We start from the raw sequence: 19875 nt of genomic DNA on the forward strand, positions 1-19875 counted from the left end.
GTTAAATATATTTTTAGTTCATTTCATATATAACTAGCACTAGTCAATATCTAATATCACATATACATGTCTTTCTTCCCCAACGTAAACCAAGCATTCATCTTAGATGGAGTATTAGGCGAAGGTAAAGACCAGCAATTTGAGGGACAAAAATTAAAGACCAGTGCCTTTGTAGGACAATCCGTGCAAAAAAATGACAAAAGAGGTCATGCAGTCTTACTTCCCATCAAACGTTAGCAAAGCAACTAGAAAGCAATGAGTTCTCCCCTCTTCTATGTGAGACCATAGATTTAAATTTTTGGTTGAACAACCCACACCAGGAAGAAGGGGGGTTTTCGTTTCACGTGTAAGAAGTTAAAATACAGAAGATTAGTGTTGGGTTATCAAAAAATCATATCCGCATATCAGTTTGCTGATTAGTTGGATATCGGGAAATTTAGCAATGCAAAATAGAGGAGTCGCGAGTGGAAATGATTGTTCGTATGATCCCTAGTTACTGAGTACAACAGGAGAAACGGACTACTTTTAACTGTGGTATCTTCTGAAAACAATGTGCAGGAGTTGTTACCTAGATTATACATTATCCTTCTATTTCTCCCGTTAGCGAGCAACAACGAATTTACCTTTCACAACCCTCGCTCGTTTCTACTAAGCCATAATAACGTCAATGATCATAGTAAAGACTTCAACTGAAAAGGGATTATTATGCCAAAATTTCTAATAGCACCTTGATAATCAGTGAGCTCAATGAGAATAATAACAAAATAATCTAACAGCTGCTATTTTACAACTGGGGATGAACACATAGGTTTGCCAATAAGCCATATGTAGACTAGCATGCTCAAAATGTTCAGTACAGGCTTCGATGATGACTTGAGCTCTCGGGAACAATTGGCTCGCCAGTGAAGGGGTCGAATTTGTATGGCTCACCAGTGAAGGGATCAAACCTGATCCGTGGTCGAGTCTGCTGATGATCAGAAGTTGCGGTAATGTGTGAATGAAGTCCAACTCTGTCATTAGTAGTAGCTGACGGGCTCCATGTCGCTTGAAAAGTGGGACTTGCTTCATCTATTCTTGATACCCGACCAGATGGAAGGGATGCCGCCTGCAAAATGGGACTTGCTTCCTCCATCCTTCTTGTCGTCCCCCCGCCGGATAGAAGTGACTGCAACGTGGAACCTGCTTCCTCCATCCTCGTTGTCACCCGACCAGACAGAAGCGAAGTCGCCTGCAAATTGGAACTTGTTTCCTCCATCCTATTTGCTGTCATCCGAGCAGATAGAACGGGATCTAAATACGCCGAATAGCGAGATGTGTAAACATCAGCCCTGCAAGAAACGAGTAGAAAAGTCGTCATGTTACCTCACTAATAGGCTCCATTAAAGAGCCAGCAAAAGATACTATCATTCCAAGATTTTTTTTAATTTTTTTTTTTGCTTGCCCAGCATCATGCTGGTCTTGGATCCAGACATCCAGCACAGTTCTAATGATGTGCATTGAAGTGCAAGCTAACCTAGGCATGGGCAATGGTACTCGTGAGGCATATGAATCTAGATCTGGCAAATGAACTCTTGTAGAGATGCTGTCTGGTTCTGGTACCCTCAAGGCAACATCGTCTATCCTTGACTTACTATCGAACTGTTTCAATCCCAGTTTTTCAACCTGCTGCTATGTCCAGAAAAGAATTTGTTTGATAATGAGCACAAAAGATTATACTAACGAAGGTAAAAAAAAATAAAAAAATCGATGCTTATCTGCACTCCGCATAACATACTTTAGAAATTAATGAAGCTAAATATCCTCCCTTGTTCTGCATATCAGCTCCAGACCACATGAACTACAAATGGAAGGCATTGGAAAACAGAAGCATGAGCATCGATCTTTAATTGCTTTAGAATATACTGAAATTTTCACTAAGAAAATTCACAGGAGGTATAAATATTTCAGACCTGGTCAAGAATAGATATGGCAGCTGACTCGGGCAACCTCTTAAGACTGGTTAAACTTTTAACATCTATCTGAAAATAAAACACATTTAAAACCGATTCTAGGTAATAAACAACATTCAACATCAGAAATCGGCAGCCCTTACAGCAACTATTATGAGGTAACCGATGTTGCATAAAGCACGAGAAAAGCTTATGTTGCGTGATACCTTATGCAGATTTCGCAATGCGATGTGCGAACCAGGTAAAAACTATGTAGTTGTTTGACCACACAAGCATACAAGTAAATCATGTATTTGTACAATTTACTACACAACTCGCGCACTACAACAATGAACTAATACAGACAAAATTACAGAATTACTACTTCGGGAAGTAGAGTCCGTCTGTTAACTTACATCATATCTAGTAGCAATACCAAGCCGTAAGATCCGAACTAAACGCTCCTTGACAACCACAGGTAGTGCGATTACAGCAGCTTCATAAGGATCCAAATAATTCATTTCCTGATTGAAGAAATATAATCAAAGCATAAGACGACAGATTCAGAGTTGTACAGAAAATATCAACCATTCTAATCAAAATGAGCTCAAACAGTTCAATCATGCAGCTGATAATAAAATAACTTACAGACTAGCTTCAAGCATTTATGCTCAGAAGACTAAATTCAATATTATTATTCTTGTTATATTTTCTTGATATGGTATATTCCATCCCACCAAACCTCCATGGTTGTGCTACCAGAATATTATGCGCTAGGAGGATATTTACAAGAGCAAAAGGCAAGTTCAATAAAATGGTTGTTAGACCAGCATTGTTATATGGGAGTGAACGTCGGTCCTCTAAGGTCCCATATCCACAATATAAGTGTTGGAGAAATTCTAATGTTAAGAATAATGTGTCAACATACAAGATTAAAGAAAATCAGGAATGACCACATACAACATAAGGTGCAAGTAGCACGAATAGAGAATAAAATGAGAGCTCTCCTCATGTCCAACATAGACCTCCAAACAAAATGAGGCAGACCTAAAATCACATAAAATGAAGTTATCTCAAAGACCTAAAATCACATAGAATAAAGATGTCTCAAAGACCTAGAATGACAAAGAATGAGATTATCTCAAAGACCTACAGTCGCATGAATCCATGCAGATTTAGAGAACCTCTAATACCACGGAACTCCATGTTATAGAATATCCAATTAAATGGGTTAATAGAGTGTAATAGATGGCGTAAATTCACATGGGGACCCCGACTAGCTTGAGATTGAGGCATAATAGTAGTTGCTGTCTCTTGCATATTTGAAAAGAAGAAATGATGACAGACTACAAGGGTAGAAGCATCATTTTACAAATAAGCTTTGCCCAACGCAAGCGCAGGAAATTTCTGTCAGAACTGCTTTTACTTAATTTTCAAGGAAATTGTACCAGTAAACATTTGCAAGATTGAACAGCCAGCATTTTAGATATTTTAAAGAAAAGAGACGTCGGAAATATTAAAAAAGAAATTAACATCTGATTGGTGCATCACCGGTTGAGCAGTTATTTTAGGAGCCCCAACCATCTCAACATTTGGATCATTCTTCAAAAGCTTGGAATGACTCTCATTGTTACTGGACATTTTTGGATCCTCACGACCTCGTTTCCTGTTCTTGTCCATTGGCCTCGCAAGTTCGACCTGTTAGCAAATCATAATTAATCACCAATATAGGCTTACATATCCGTAAGCTATTGTTGAAGCCATCAGCCCGGACAACTTATGAAAACTAGAAAGGATAAAAATCACCTGAAGCTTGCATGGGGGACCTCCCATTGGCCCTTGTATAGTTTTCTCATTCAACGCCTTAATAGCATTGTCAAGATCCTATCCTCATAGCATTGGGAGGAAAATGGGGGCAGGAAAGGAAACAAAAAAAAAAAGACAATGTTAGCTTTAATAGAAGCAAAATTGCAATGGTCCCTATTTATTTGGATTTCTAATTCTCCCTAATAAAGTCAGATTTTCCCACTGAACTGATAGTCCGCTTGGCACTATAGCCAAACTGTCTGTTACTCTCTCACACACCCCTCCAGGTATACAGACAATTTCCCTTTGACAACATCATTTCCCTTCTCCCACTGCCCATTGAATTTGCCTCGTGAGCCCTCAGCCCCTCACTACATAGGTCCCCTAACATTAGCTCACTCCATTGAATACTGATGGTTAAGGTAATTGTCACACCCCCTTAATCAGCTTCAAAATTGCCTACCAGCTAATCTCGTGTAGTTGACCAGGCACAAGCAGTTTACCTCTTAACATCACTTGGGAGTAAGAGACTTGAGAGGATTTACTGTGCTAGGAGTTCACTAAATATGAAGAAGACAAGAAAAGGCATCATAGATTCAGGAAATATGATTGACATGCGATTTGGTACTTGTAGGTACGAGTTTATAATTTGAATGACCAACCGAAACTGACAAATTAATTTTAATCAAGTCGACACTGACAAACTTTTGTGGGCTTATAGATGACTTCTTGACTAAGAAAACACCAGTCCTCAAAAGAAAAAGAAAAATTGAGTTCAATGGAACAATGTCATTTAACTTGAAATGAAGAAAATATAAGGGGATAAAAGATAGCTTCAATCTGCTATCTGGATAAAAGAAGCTAAATTTGTTTCTTTCCACATTATACTTTCCCCTGAAAACAAGGGGATAAAAAACCCCTCTTAGATAAGATTAAAGTTGTACCACAAATTTCTGTACTTCTAGGAAATTGCTGAGGTATGGTAATATTTTAAAACAGAGAAGAACTAGAACATATAAACTTGGTTATCACAGTGGTCAAATAGCCATCACTCAACAATGGCTCAATTTTCCAGTGCCCATCCCTGAAAACTAAAAATGTTTAATCATTACGTATTTACGTGTTGAAGAACACATTCTGGATGAACTTTAACCCAAATTTGAAATTCAAAAATGGTCAATTTGTTTACTTATTATAGGTTTTTTTATCTTGAAGACTTTACAATCAGACAAATTAAGATAATTTCACTTTTGATATACATACAACAACAACAACAACAACAACCCAGTGAAATCCCACATCGTGGGGTCTGGGGAGGGTAGAATGTACGCAGACCTTACTCCTACCAAGGTAGGATGGCTGTTTCCGAGAGACCCTCGGCTCAATAGAAGCATAAAAAGGGAGTCAGATAAGGTTAAAAGATTCAAAACGATATTGCAATGAAATAATGCAAGCGACACAGGGGAAGGGAAATTAGTAATTGATTATAAGAAATCAACGATTTGTGCCTAAAAGTTGCCAGAGGACAAAACAAAAAAAGGTAGCATTCAACAAATTACAGGGGAAGGGAAATTAGTAATTGGAGTAGGAGTTGGACATCCACAAGTTGAAGAGATTTACACACAAATGCCATATTGATCAACTCCAAGAAACAAAGTCAAACTCATACTAACAATGATAGCGGCTAAACTTACAGATCGATTATCGAAGTAAACGAATCCAATGGTGGAACTACCCTTCGTGGATAGAGCTACCTTCTCTACCTGAGATATATCAACCACATTTATGGTAGATGTCATCAGAGAGTCCGAATTTTTTGAAATTTTGAATGCAACTAACAGGCAAAACATCAAAATGGAACCGCAAGGTATAATACATTGCCAAAGGGCTGAAAGAGCTTCTTCAAGTAATCTTCATCGGCACCGGGAGGTACATTTCTAACGAAGGCTGTTCTGATCTGACAATCCAAACGAAGGGCAGGTGAAAATAACAGAAATCTAAGGATTTTCATTCTCTACGTATCGTAAAAAAGGAAGAGTGGAAAAAACCTGAGCAAGTTCATTAGGATCAACTTCAGGTTCCTCCTCAGCCCACTGTACAGATGGATGTAACTTGCCACCTATGAGAAAATCAGATTGGGAGCCTACCCGAAAAGCACGAGCCGCAGCCTGTGATTGAGAATTTTGAAGGAAGTTTATATTTGGGATCTTACAGGATTGTTTTCATTAGAGTATCATATTCATAATGGGATGGAAGTATTGGATTTTATTGAATTATTTATTTGGCAGGGACCAATGGTTACTGCACTACATTCAAGAGTTTTGGGCAACATGACAGTGAAGCAGTTTAAGTGGAGCAGACAAGGACAAATTTAGGAGTTTTAAGTATGAATTACTGCATATTCCTTCTGCACTGATTTTTACCGAAGTTTTGAACTATGAACTTGCACAGCAAGATACAATGATTTTAGCCCACGAAAGGCAATAGATTAAAGGCCAACTGAGGGTTCCAATCCACGATGAAGATATTTTGGCCAAACTAGCCGTAAATTGAGCAGATTACATAATCATATGAAGTTGGTTAGTTCATAGTCGAGGATTAACAAAGTTTGGTTTCTCACTTAGAAGCAATCTCAAATCCTGCAGAGGTGGAGACACAGCTTGACATTATAGCATCGAAAATGAGACACCACATTGAGACTGGGATTTATGGATATTAGCACTTCTTTTTTATTTCAACAAAACTATGCCTTCATCCTAAACTAGATGGGTTCGGTTTATGAAATCCTCTGTATCTTTTGATAAATAAGAGCTAATATCCATAAGATTATAGCTTCATTTAAGAGTACCGATTGTTCCAGAGCTACTTAGGTACAATTGAATCATTAATGAATAAGCATCTATAAGTTTTATTAACAGCTAGAGGATTCAAGAAAATAACAGAAACTTCGATTCCAGAATATAACTTAAATAGAGTGCCCATTTACACATTTTGTGAGTGTTATCTATATAAAACATGAAAGTGTCACAGGTAAGACCAGAAATCAACATAAAAGATAGACTGTGCACCGATAAAGAGTTGGTTTGATTCCTCCTGGTTAGATACTTGTATGCCACTATAGGGAGAAGTGTAAAATTTTAAAAACATTTAGTTATAGGAATCTCTACTTTAAAAAAAATATTTTAGTACTGGAATGAAATCAACCCAAATAAAACGAAAGGGATATAGAGGATTCATAGCCGACCCAACTAATTTGATTTGAGATATAGTTGATTCATATGAGATATAAAAATATTTATATCTACCAATGTTATCAGTGGCTGAACGTTAGTGTCTATCAAGTCGGCAATGATGTACTTGAATGGTTGGGCATCTCACATATATATAGCTACAAGTTTTGCAAGAATCACAAGATTCTGGTATCCACAAGAAATAATAGAAGCATCAAGGAAAGTAATGCACCCAAAGCGTGTTATTTTTTGCTTTACAAATTACTCAAGATGTTGGCCACATATTAGCTCGAAAGCAAAGGTAGAGAATATTAAGCAGCTTGTACAGATTTTCAAGTGCATAGATAAATCGCCTTTGATATTTGGGTTTACCCTTGGAGGCAAATCAGAAACTGTGTGCCAAGGAATCCGGCAATGGCGAAGGTTAAGAAAACCTTAGAAGGATGTAAAAGACGTACTTGCCTAACGAAGGAAGGAGGTTTTGAGCAAAGTACACAGTCTAGCTTTTCCACGTACTACATGTCTTTGATGCACATATCCACAGCAATAGTGGAATATTTTAAGAGAAAACGAGGAAATTTCTTGAGGGTCTCAACAAGAACAGTAGAAAGTATCCACTCATAAGGAAGATAGTAACTTCTTGCAAGGGTGTGAAAGAGCTGAGGGTCTTTAACAAGGCTCCACTAGGAAAGTGGATATGGAGGTTCATCATACAATTCTGGCATTATGGAAATGTGCCATAGCAAGCAAAATATGGAGTTTAAGAGGTGGTCAGAGACTGCTTAGATTTCCATGCCACATAGGGGGAGGCCGGTGGCAGCATATAATGAAACTATGATAGGAGTTTACAGGGAATGTTAATTTCAAATGGGGAATTCAGCCCTTCTCAATGCTGGAGAAAGATGTGTGATTTCTCTGTCCATCACTTGTCCAGCTATTTACTCAATCTCCTGTCAACATAAACAAATTTTTATTATACAGATCCGTGGAAAGAAGGATTCTAGGAAGCTGCAGTATTGGAAAGTTGAAGAACCCAAAACCTCCTTGACCTGTTGTCTAAGTTGAGAATCTCAATCACACATCAGGAGATGTGGAGATGAGACACGGAATGTTCCTTTCCACAATAAGGTTGTAGTTTCTCTGGTATGGCAGGGGCTGTTTTTGTTGTAATTCTGTACCATCTTGGTACCTTCTTTTTTTTTTTTTTTTTTTTTTTTTTAAGGACCATCTTGGTACCTTTTAATAAAATTTACCTTATCAAAAAAAAAAAAATTGCATGTGAAGTCATAGTGACAGTAAATTTTTGAGGAAAAGGAAGATCAACCAGATTATCTAGTTTTATGTGTAAGAAGGCAGGGGAGGATGTGAATTATCTATTACTACAGTCAAGTGGCACATCTGTTATGGTAAAAGCTTGGAATTGGTTGGGTGATTCCGAGCACCGTTAAAATCATGATACAAATGTAGGACTGGAAGGAGGAGAAGCAGAGCATGGAAATTGAACCCCCTGACTAATGTGGACAATATAGAAAGTGAAGGGAAGCTTTGGTGCAATGGTAAATTTGTCTCCGTGTGACCTATAGGTCACGGGTTCGAACCGTTGTTTGCATTAGGGTAGGCTGTTTACATCACACCCCTTGGGGTGCGGCCCTTCCCTAGACCCTGCTAATGCTGGATGCTTTGTGCACCGGGCTGCCCTTTATAGAGAGTGAAATCTACGAGCTTTAAGGAATGAAAATTACTTTATGTAAAGACTAGGAGACTTCTCTGTTTCTTATAAATGTTTAAACTTTGAAGTACCTATGAGGTAACAGTTAGCATGAATAGTCAGATACTCTTGTAAAGAATGCTCTCTGCCTTTTGTATTTTTCTTTTTAAAGCAATAAAACTAATACTTTATCCTATAAAATAAAAAGAAAAGAGGAATACATTAATACGTTGAAGGAAAGGACAAGGAATCTATTAACAACATATCATCTTTGATATTACTTGCACCAGACAAGAAAAATGTATTGTTTCGGGAATAAGCAACTTAACAGTAAACTAAGGTAACACAGAGGGAAAGCATATTGTTTCAGGGAACAAGTGACAGTAAATTGAGGCGATAGCACTTAAGAACTTATGATCCATCAACATCATAGGTATACTCCAAGTTATAGATGAAAACATGGACACTAGAACATTGAAGACATCAATGATGAGATGTCATCAGGAGTTTTTGGAAGTCCATATAGAGATAGCAGCTCTGGAGATACTAAAAGTCAAAACTACATAAGAAGTGCAAAAAGATGATAGCACTTTACCAGTTTAGGTCAACAATATCTTACAATTCATATTAATATGTGGAACGTCTTTTAGTTTGTCCTTTTTAATTTCTAATAATCACATTAATTACCAATTCTTAAAGAGTTTCTCATAAGCACACGTAACATTTCCATGTGGTGTACCAAATTTTGTAGAGAACAATTTTTGCAGCTTTTGTTTCACGTTTTAGAATATCTCGTATGCATTTCAGTCATATGTTATAGATCGCAAAGAATGCTAGCGTCTTATTTTAAAGCTCAATTTACCAATCTGTAATAAGATGTCTGAGAGTGTTTTTTTTATAAGGTGAGGTTAATAACATGTCTGAGAGTTTATTTCATATTGGGAGATTTCTCAATCTAGGCATTCAAATGGTTCGGGAACTGAGAATCAAAACCACGAACCTGAGCTTCTATCCTGTAGTATTTAAGATGCAACAACATGAGGAAAAGTGATGTTACAACAAGGTTAAAAAAACTCAACAACCCGAATACTAATTAATAATGTTAAACATAGAAAGAGGCATTTACAGCATGAGATGAGAATTTCACGAAGGCAAATCCCCGATTCCGCTGCTTCTGACCAGGTTGGACATCTCCAAGAATTGCAAGATCAACAGATACAACATCTGGAAAAACCTATAGAGAGAGAGAGAGAGAGAGAGAGAGAGAGATGGGTATTCAAACAATATTTCGAGAGACGAAAAAAAACGCACTTTAAGCAGTTAAAAGGTGTACCTGGCGCACAATACTCTCAAATTCCTCGGCACCCCAACCTTGAAATAATCCAAACAAGCAATAAGGAATGCATATAGACAAAGAAAACTTGTCTCTTGCTCAAGTGGCAACGAAAATATAAGTGCAAGGAAGATAATTTAAGGCTCAAATTCACAATTCCAGGGAAGAAAATGTATCCTATTTAACTACAAGAGTATAAAGCCCAAAATAAGTGGGAAAAAAAGGAGACAATTGAACTGTCAAATTCATAATACAGATAATAGAGTACACCGTAATAAACTACAAGCGTGAACAGCCAATTATCATATAGCACCCACATAACCAGAATAGCAGCAAGACGATGGATATTTATGAAAGATCAGCCCATAAAATTGTAAGATAATGCTAAGTTCTTGTAAGTTCAAAATATCTTCAATGTAATGGCATCTTCACATTTTAAATAAGGCATTTGAATGTAACTTGATATTGTCATTATAGAACTCCTCCAGTGTCACAGAAAGACCCTAGTTAAGTCAGGCAATAACTCTTGGACAACAAGATTTTCAAGATAAATGAGACGAACCTTTGTTAAGATTTCCAAGAAATAGAGTGTCCTGCTCAACTGAGGGGCGAACCCCAATTTTCTTCCCATCCAGCTGAAATAATAGCCACAAAAATAAATCTAATATGATAGGGAGAGAAAAATCCCACTGTTCAACAGGATACAAGCAACCAGACTCATAGCAGGATGACAATCTTTGAGAATCTTCCAAACATATCATACTAAGAGAGACGTAACCTTATGCAGTCACAAGGATTAGGACGCAGAAACAGTAAAGAATCTTCCAAACATTTCAACGTCCTATTCAGATGCACTAAATATGCCCATAAAACAATTTGCTACTTAATTAATAAGTAAAGAGATATCCTAACAAAACAAAGGCGTCCATAGTTGAACAAATACAAAATTAGGTGTCCATAGAGATCCAAAAAACGAAAAAGAAAGTAAAAAGGGAAAAAGAGAGAGAAAAAAAAAACTCGGAACTGATCGATTGCTCAACAAAAATGTAACCATATCGTGAGCTTTCGAGAAAGCAAGATGTGTGATTCAAGCTTATCTTCATGAACAAAAATATTCAAGCAATGAGTTAAAGTGTCAAAATGTCAAGAAATAGTCGGTGATACAGCCAATCTTTTCTTCTTCTTCTTCTTCTTCTTCTTTTTTTTTTTTTTTTTTTTTTTTTTGAAAAAAGGTTATACAGGCAATCTTTTATTCTAGGGAAAAATTTATATTCTAAGTAAAGCGCAATTTTTTCTTAATATTCTTTTAGACCCATTCTTGAATCAACAGAACGCAAATCTTTGAAAATGGATGTAAGCCATCAACTAAAAGTTTAGGATAGTTACTAGGAATATTATACTATTGCTTATCCAAGCAAGTGGTCGTTCTTATGTACATACATGAGTAATAACAGCATCACAAAGGTATAAATAAATACATAAAAAAAAAATTAAAAAAAAAAACACAGCATCACAAAGTCAAAGTGATAGCAATGAAAAAATGTAAGAGTTTATCAAGACAAGACAATGAAATAATGCATCTATCGTTAGGCTTTTACCACATATCCAGATTTTTCCTTCAGAGCTTTGGCAGCAGCATATTTTGTTGCAAATCGTACAAAACAAAACCCCTGTAATCATTACAAATCAAAGGTACAACATTAGCATATAAACCGTCCTTTTTCTACTGTCACTTTTCGTTTCTTATCCTTCTCTTTTAGCTTTTCTTTCTTTATTTATTTCCTTTTTTTTTTTTTTTTTGGAAGGGGTGGGGGAGGGGAGATGTCTGATGGCAAAGCATGAAGAAATTACAGGTAATACAAATAAGCAGATCATACTGACAACCTTAGGATTGCCTTTCTGGTCTTTTATCAACCGTATTTCTACAATCTCACCGCATGAAGAAAATACCTGTAAAATGCAGATGTTTTATAGACAGATAATCTGACACAAATACAGAGTGATAATATAAGATAGTTACGAATCATTGACAATAAGAAGTCCAGCTCTAATCACATTTTTCTTACCATTATGTTCCTGTACCCCCTAAACCCAAAAACACTAGCTTTTCCCATAGGAGTGGTCTGTTAGTTTTTTAAAGATTAAAGTAGAGTCAAGAAAAATAGATTTGCAAGTGCATACTGTAATTAGGTAAAACTGATCAAGGGCATAACTAAGTTTAACAATTTTCCCCCAAGAGAGGAATAAAGGAGCCAAACAATAACGGTACCATATAGTTTATTTAGAACAATATTAATTATTAGAAGTTAGAACAATATCCATTTTGTGATTTTTTTCCCACCCCACCCCATCAGGAGGATCAATAGTGTCCCCACTTATCCTCCAACGTGACTGGAACCCTCAGCCTACCAGTTGATGGTGGAGGTGCTCAACCACTAGAGCAAGCCTCTCTTATCTCCATTATGTAATATAGTTCATGAGAATAACAATTTATAATATAACGAGTAAAAGGAGCAATTGTTTGTGTCATTAACATAATAAGGGGCTGTTTGTGGAACCTGAAATATATTCATGATTATACCTAAAATTGTAGCATAAAGAGCTAAAGTCTTTACCTACTGCCAAGATTAGAAGAATAAACCCACTTGCCTCGAAAGAAGTATGATCTGCTCAAAAAATGACCCAACCAAGCCCTCAAAGACAGCAGAAAACTAGTCATCCCTAAAATTCAGTGAATTAAACCCTTTGACTGAATAAGCAATCTAGCCTAACTCTAATCCTTCAAGTCAATAGGAGACTTAGCCTAAAATACTAACTAGTTTAACAGACTGGCTAGACTAACTTTAAATACCTAAGGTGAGAGAACAGTATGAGCAACAACCACACACAAGGAAACAATTTGAAGAGTCAATCAAAGTTATGAAGGAGACAGGGAGATGGCCTTTCTACTTCCCTTGTTCTGGCTATGGAAGCCGTAAGAAGGATGCTAAGTAGGATTATGGTTTACTAAATAGGTGAGACGGAGATATGAATTTTTAGTAAGTCATACACTCACACTATCATAATCTGCTGAAGCATCCAGTGACTGGCCTTGGCAAATGGCAACTGTTATGCAAGGTAAAGCTCACCCAAAGTCACAAGCTTTAGTTGGACGTTTTACATTATGCATACCTCACTCAAGGACAACAAGAGAATGAGACGTTTTCTCCCATGTTATAGGTGTTTTATGTATGAAAAGGATATCGAGGATACTAATCATCTCTTTTACATTGTAGGGTGGCAAGGGAGTTATGGGACCAAAAAAATCTAATTGAGATCCATTGAGTAATGTCAAAGGACTGTGGATATACCTGTCTCCATGCAACTGGTAGGAACACATGAAAGACTCTGCACAAGATTCCGTTTACAATGATACAATCTCAATATGAATTGTGTGGACTCCACCGAGTGAAGCACCCAGATGTGTTATGATGGTGAAACTTACCCTAGCCATATACTGATGTATAAGTTTTTAACTGACCTAGCTTTTGGTATAAAACATTTTAAAGATAATGTCGTCTGATAAGTTAAAAATTGTTAACAATGTAGATAACACATTTGTTCTTTAGGACTTCCTTTATGCATTTTTTGTAACTCTTAGCAATTACTCAGTGCTGACCCAATTAATAATATTTACTTATTTTATCCACATAAAGAAGATTATCAAAACAAGCTCAATGTAAAAAACAAACAGCAACAACATACCAAGTATATTCCCACAAGTGGGGTCCGGGGAGGGTGGGGTATACGCAGATTTTACCCCTACTTTGCCAGGTAGAGAGGCTATTTCCGATATACAAATGTAAAATACAAACTTGAACCCAAAAAATAAAATGAAAAAAATGAAATTGAAGAACCAAATAGACCACGTAACATAAATCTGAAACAAACCTCATGAATTTTGCTTTCAGTGGTAGTACGGGCCAAACCACCAACAAAAACCTCTGTCCCTTTCATTTCCTGTTCTGCTCAGCCAGAAAAAGAAGTTCAACCCATTAAAAGTCAAAACCACCTTTTGTAAGCATGCAAAACCCACATTGAAACCTTGCGTAGAAAGGTAACTGCAACAAGGAATTACATCCCCTCCATAAGAGAGGCGGATAAGGATTCTATACAGCATAAATACAGATCATTAAACATGTTCTTACCACATTGACCATTTATTATTGGAGATGTCTCAAAGATCACAACTTGAGAACCAGCTTCTAGTGAATTCATATATACTCCCTCTGTCTCATATTAGTTGTCATGTTTCGCTTCTTGAGAGTCAATTTGACTAATTTTGGGAGCTAAATTATATTAGATCAATTCAATATTTTAAAATTACAATTTAAACATTCAAAAACTACACCAAAAGTACTATATGTTGCAATTCTTCTCATATCGACAAAATATATATTAAAATGTTGGTCAAAGTTCATGTAGTTTGACTCTCAAAAAGTGAAACATGACAAGTATTTGGGACGGACGGAGTACTACACAGTACATAAAAGTGTGTGTGCAACTGAAAAGAAATTAAAAATATATTTTTTACAAAAAGGGGGGCTTACTATTATTTGCTGGGTGATGCTCAATCAACCTGCTCATATTCAATCAACCAGTGAACCCTAAAAGACAGTGTTTTTCAGCTTTTTTAGGATTCTACCAGTAATGAGCTATGCTTTTGCCTGCAGTTCAATAATTTGCATTAAAAAAAACTGCACTAAAATTCTCAATTTCACTTTGGGCAAACAAAATTATGGCATTCCAACTCGTCTTGTAAACAAAATCACAAAGATTGTAACTTTTATCCCACTCTCTTCCTTGAACAAAAACTAGTGGATGAGGTATTTTATTAGTCATAAGAGCATGATAACTGTATGAATTGTTTGTATAAAAAAAAAAACTAATTACCTTAGCCTCTTGTAAAAGTTGAAGTCTTTCAATGAACTCTCAGTCCGAGGTAATTGGAGATTAGGGAACCCTAAGGTTTCAAATCAGTTGTTGTTGTTCGGTTTTCCCTGCATAAGATACTCTTTTTCTTATATTGACTAAAATGCCCTTTGTTGTGTGTAATTAGAATTTAGAGGTATTCATGCTTCGTTTGGGTTGATATTTTTATAAAATAAAATTAAAAAAATCAAATTAAGTAGATTTTAGAATATTGGAACCAAATCAAATTAATCAGATTGATTTCTCATAGCTTTGAATTTTGTCCTTTTCTATCGATTCTTTTTAAACGCGTGCAATATATTTCCAAGCACATACTATAGTGATTATATTCGAGGTCGGCTCTATACACAATCCATTAAGTCAAAGTGTTTCACACCCTTAAATTTCGGGGACCCATTTTAAATAGTTACTAAAAGTAAAGTTAGGTGTTATATGTGATTTTAAAATATATTTATTAATTGACATGTGATGCACGTGTGGCGAATGCAGAAGCTAGTTTTCTTTAATATATTTGAGACTTCTTATTAGATTTGACTTTAGGCCACCAATTCCATTAAGCCGCCCATGTACACTAATCAAATAGCTAGGTGCACTAATATGTAACTAAGCACAGGTTGGGTTGCTTAATGCTTCATGTCATAAAGTTCATGGACATTAGAATAAGCCTTAATCCCGTCATCAACTACTAATCTAGTCTTGTACTAATATCGACGAGCAACGTAATAAAGTAGGACAAAGTCAACACCCCTAATCCTGCAATAAGATAGTAGTACTTCTCAACTCTACTAACATTAATATCATTTGTTAACCGATCTGGATGCTCATGACGCCTTGTGGTTGTATGCAAAATGTTCACAAATAAACTACTTAAATAACTTGCAACAGTCACCGTGCAAGAAAACTGAGAATTAGCCACACTACTCATATTCTCAAGAAACCCCTTGTCGTAAAACTCAATCTAACCAATAATGTTAAAAGCCTCGGTAAGTCCATAAGTATTAGTTGTGGAGCTAACATGACTGCAATAGGGGCATTGCCATCACGATTATTATGCATTGTAGCTGAATTCCTTTCCACTTTCTCAATTAGCCCCCCTACAACCATGGACAAAATCGAGAAAAGAATGCCAATTCCAATTCTTTGTAACAAAGTGATCCTGCCTTTGATTTTCGTGATTTTTTTTGATGGATGGCAAGATGAGTCGGTCATAGATAGGAAATCATATTCCTACGATGATCATTGATAAAAGAGAGAACCAACTAGAATTTGGAATTTGGGGCCGAGGTGACGGACCATTTTTAAAGCTTGTGACATTATGAATGTACCTTGTTGCGCCATGGCTAGGAAACAAATGATCCCGGTTGCCCAAACTGAGATTATTTTTTAAAAGCATTTTACTTCTTCAATTTGTTGAATGCTGCATGATCTCCATTTTTTTAAACTAGCACCATCAGTGTTAACTTCATTCTCCATCACTATAGCTACTTTGTGCAAGGATCTGGGTGAAAACAATATTAAGTGAGAACTTCGAACTAGATAACTTGGATAATTATTAATTTGAAAGAAGTATACTATCTTAATAGGCAAAATTTTAAGTTATATCATAAACACTGTACTCGATGTAATTTAACCAACTGTAGTTGATTACTCGTTTTTGTTACAATTGACATTTAATTTGTGTTAGCTTTTGAGTAGTCTATTCGTTGTACCAATAATAGTATGTTGGCAATAACTCCAAGAAAATTGATACTAGCCAAATTCCACTTCAACATTTACTCTAGTCAACGTTACTTTTAAGTTTTAATTAACAACTTTCATAATATAAAAACAGTTTAAAGGCTGAATCTAAGTAACAATTAAATAAAATGCTAAGCCAATGAATTTACCTGTACTTATTGGTCAAAGAAAGTTTCTTCACGATGGACCCTTCTAGTAACGGGGATCATAAAAGATCATGTCACTCTCACGCTCATTTGGAAGATTAAGCTTACATTTTTTGTTATTCGCGATAAAAACCTGAATGATGCTTGAGAAAATACTGCCTTCGGACTTCACATAAACACACACTTTCCTCTCCATGAAAAATAAAATGAGAGACAAGAACATGAGCACCATAAGCATGCCAAATCCAATTACCCAGCTCACGGAATCTTAATATACACCAAGAGTAAGTGTAATACCAATTAAAGAAGCTAGCAATCCCTTTTATTCCTTCACATATTGTTGAATCAAATTGGTCCACGCCAAATGGAATGCCGCAAGGCCTTATTCCACCAGACCCAATGGACAAAAATCATAGGCCCATTGCTAGAAAACCCATCTGTAATTTGTTCATTTTTTTGCGCGGATTGCCCTTCTTTTGGGGCGGTCTTTAAATTTTGCCCTTCAAATTTGTGGTCTTTAAATTTTGCCCCTCATATTTGTGGTCTTTAGGTTTTGCCCTTTGCTTTGAAAGGTGGGCGAATACATGAAGTTCTGGGTTCGAACCCCCGCTCAGGCATAAAATAAAAAAATAATTTCGCAAGGCAGGACTGGGGAGTGCATGCCGGATCCAACATACAATCTTTAAGGAAAAGCTAAAGTTATGTCGGATCCGGCATAACTAAAAGTCTGCCCCATAAGGCAGAATTTTTCCTAAGACATAGTTTAGTTATGCCTTATGGGGTAGAATTTTAGTTAAGGTATAACAAAATTATGCCCCATAAGGCAAGAACTTTTCTTAAGGCATAGACTTTGCCTTATAAGGCAAAGTTTAAGTTATGCCTTAAGGAAAAGTTCCATCTTATGGGCATACTTTTAGTTATGTCTTTGGGGCACACTTTTTAATTAAGGCATAACTAAAAGTTTACCTTGAAAAGTAAAAAAAATAATATATATATATATATATATATGCTTCAAGGCAAAGTCTGCCGGAGAGGGCAGACTTTTAGTTAAACACAACTAAAAGTCTGCCCCCTCCGGCAGACTTCTAGTTAAACACAACGAAAAGTCTGCCCCCTCCGGCAGACTTCTAGTTAAACACAACTAAAAGTCTGCCGGAGGGGGCATAGCAAAATTTAAACTTTGCCTTATAAGACAAACTTTTAGTTATGCCTTAAGGAAAACTTACGCCTTATGGGGCATACTTTTAGTTATGTTTTATGGGGCACACTTTTAGTTAAGGCATTACTAAAAGTTTACCTTGAAATTTTTTGAAAAAAATACGTATATATGCTTCAAGGCAAAGTCTGCCCCCTCCGACAGACTTTTAGTTAAACATGACTAAAAGTCTGCCGGAGGGGGCATAGCGAAATTTAAACTGTGTGTTGCAAATTTTTTTAAAATTTTTGACTGAGCGGGGGTTTGAACCCGGAACCTATGAATTTTAGCCGAAGGGCAAAATTTAAAGACCACAAATATGAGGGGCAAAATTTAAATACCACCCAAAAAAAGGCAATTCGCATTTGGCCCCTTGCATTCTTGGCCCACTCTGCAAGGAGGACGGTGCAACTGAGGTGACCAAGGTATCAAGGTCAATGTCAATATTCCCAGTTAAAATAAAAGCAAAAAAAGTTCGGTAATCTGATAATTTGAGTGAAATTGGCTATAATTTGACACGAGATATACGTGCGGCGCACGAGATGCACGTGTGACACACACACAAGCTAATTTTATTAAATATATATGAGACCTCTTATTAAACTCCACCAATTCTGTTGAGCCGTCCCTAATTATATTCCAAGTCTAGCATCACGCTACCAAGTTAATTACTTAAAAAAAAAAAGGAATTGTATATATAAACAAGTTATATATGTAGCTTTCTCCATATAATCATACACATTGTCCAAGAATTTAGCCATTTTCAAAGAACTTAATAAAACTTCTTCTGATTTTTATTTTTTTGGCAAAAATTAAGGAGTTGTGATTTACCAATATGTCTTAAAGCTTTAAATTTTAACAAAAATGACTAATTAAAGGACTCAAAGACAAGTTATTTTTAACATGAATAGATTATTTGACTTATCACAATAAAAACCGCAAATCAAAGTAGAAAAGTAAAGGTAAAGAGTTTGATTACTATGAAGGCAAACATCTAAATTACGAACTAAGAGGGCAAAAGATCAATATGTACCGTAAGATTTTAAAAAAATCTATATAAAATTAAAAATCTATATATGTGAAATTGATTTTTTTTAATTAGGTATATATATAGTCGTTTCAGTTTTTCGGTTATATTTTGCTTAAGATCAAAATCAAACCAAAATAATGTCATTTTTTTTTTCCGATTTTTAGTTTGGTTCCATTCTTTCGATTTTTCGTGAACACCCCTATGTGTAATTACATATACTGTAGTAATTAATTTTGAAAAGAAGCTGATTAGCTTTGATCCAATATATGACTCAACACATTAATTTCTAATTAATTAAACTTGCTTTTGATCCTTTTATGCAGGTGATATGTTATGTTTCGACGCTTTTTATTAGTATATTACCCTCAAATATAGAGTAATCATAAAAGCTTAATATAACTAAGGGTAATTCAAATTTCACAGGCAAAATGATTAAAATTGCACATTGCAAGTAATTAAAATCAAATGTGCTTGATCAGACATCACAAGAACATAAATTAAAATTTAGCAATAAGTTAGGGACAAAAAAGGCTAATCGATTATTACAAGAGTTTTATACGCTTCTTTTGTTTTTCAGTCATAATCTCTTGCTCCTTTGTTTTGTTGATTGGCTTGTGTTTACGATCTATATTAACTTTGACGTGGGAGTATCATGTCTAAAAAGAGCCTTACTTTTCTGAAATCCAGGTAGATAACAAATTGATCCTCCTTTAGGTACCACATTATTGTCTTAAAACATCGTTGCATTGCATTGGTGAAATATGAAAACTTCTGCTTCAGTATTATCCGAC

General features: G+C 35.9%; 1 protein-coding gene and 1 pseudogene across 4 annotated transcripts; both read right to left on the minus strand.

Moving 5' to 3' along the window:
* Nucleotides 1-684: 684 nt before the first annotated feature.
* Nucleotides 685-15094, minus strand: LOC132625041 (uncharacterized). 4 transcript variants are annotated; one of them, XM_060339808.1, is made up of 18 exons: nt 14938-15094; nt 14595-14711; nt 13936-14009; nt 11890-11955; nt 11604-11675; nt 10568-10640; nt 10006-10043; nt 9799-9906; nt 5783-5902; nt 5611-5691; nt 5429-5497; nt 3735-3812; nt 3480-3626; nt 2345-2452; nt 1950-2018; nt 1775-1837; nt 1514-1668; nt 685-1328 (listed from the first exon to the last, which is right to left on the minus strand). In XM_060339808.1, the coding sequence occupies exons 2-18, from the start codon at nt 14629-14631 to the stop codon at nt 851-853; spliced, it is 1836 nt and encodes a 611-aa protein (XP_060195791.1). In that variant the 5' UTR covers nt 14632-14711; nt 14938-15094; the 3' UTR covers nt 685-850. The 4 variants fall into 4 exon arrangements, with proteins under 4 accessions (XP_060195791.1, XP_060195790.1, XP_060195789.1 ...); XM_060339807.1 differs by having other exon boundaries at nt 1514-1665; nt 3462-3626; XM_060339806.1 differs by having other exon boundaries at nt 3462-3626.
* A 567-nt stretch (nt 15095-15661) lies between these two features.
* LOC132624738 (protein NRT1/ PTR FAMILY 2.13-like) lies at nt 15662-17311 on the minus strand (annotated as a pseudogene).
* Nucleotides 17312-19875: the final 2564 nt, after the last annotated feature.

The sequence above is a fragment of the Lycium barbarum genome, chromosome 12 (genome assembly GCF_019175385.1).
Source record: "Lycium barbarum isolate Lr01 chromosome 12, ASM1917538v2, whole genome shotgun sequence".
Classification (NCBI taxonomy): domain Eukaryota; kingdom Viridiplantae; phylum Streptophyta; class Magnoliopsida; order Solanales; family Solanaceae; genus Lycium; species Lycium barbarum.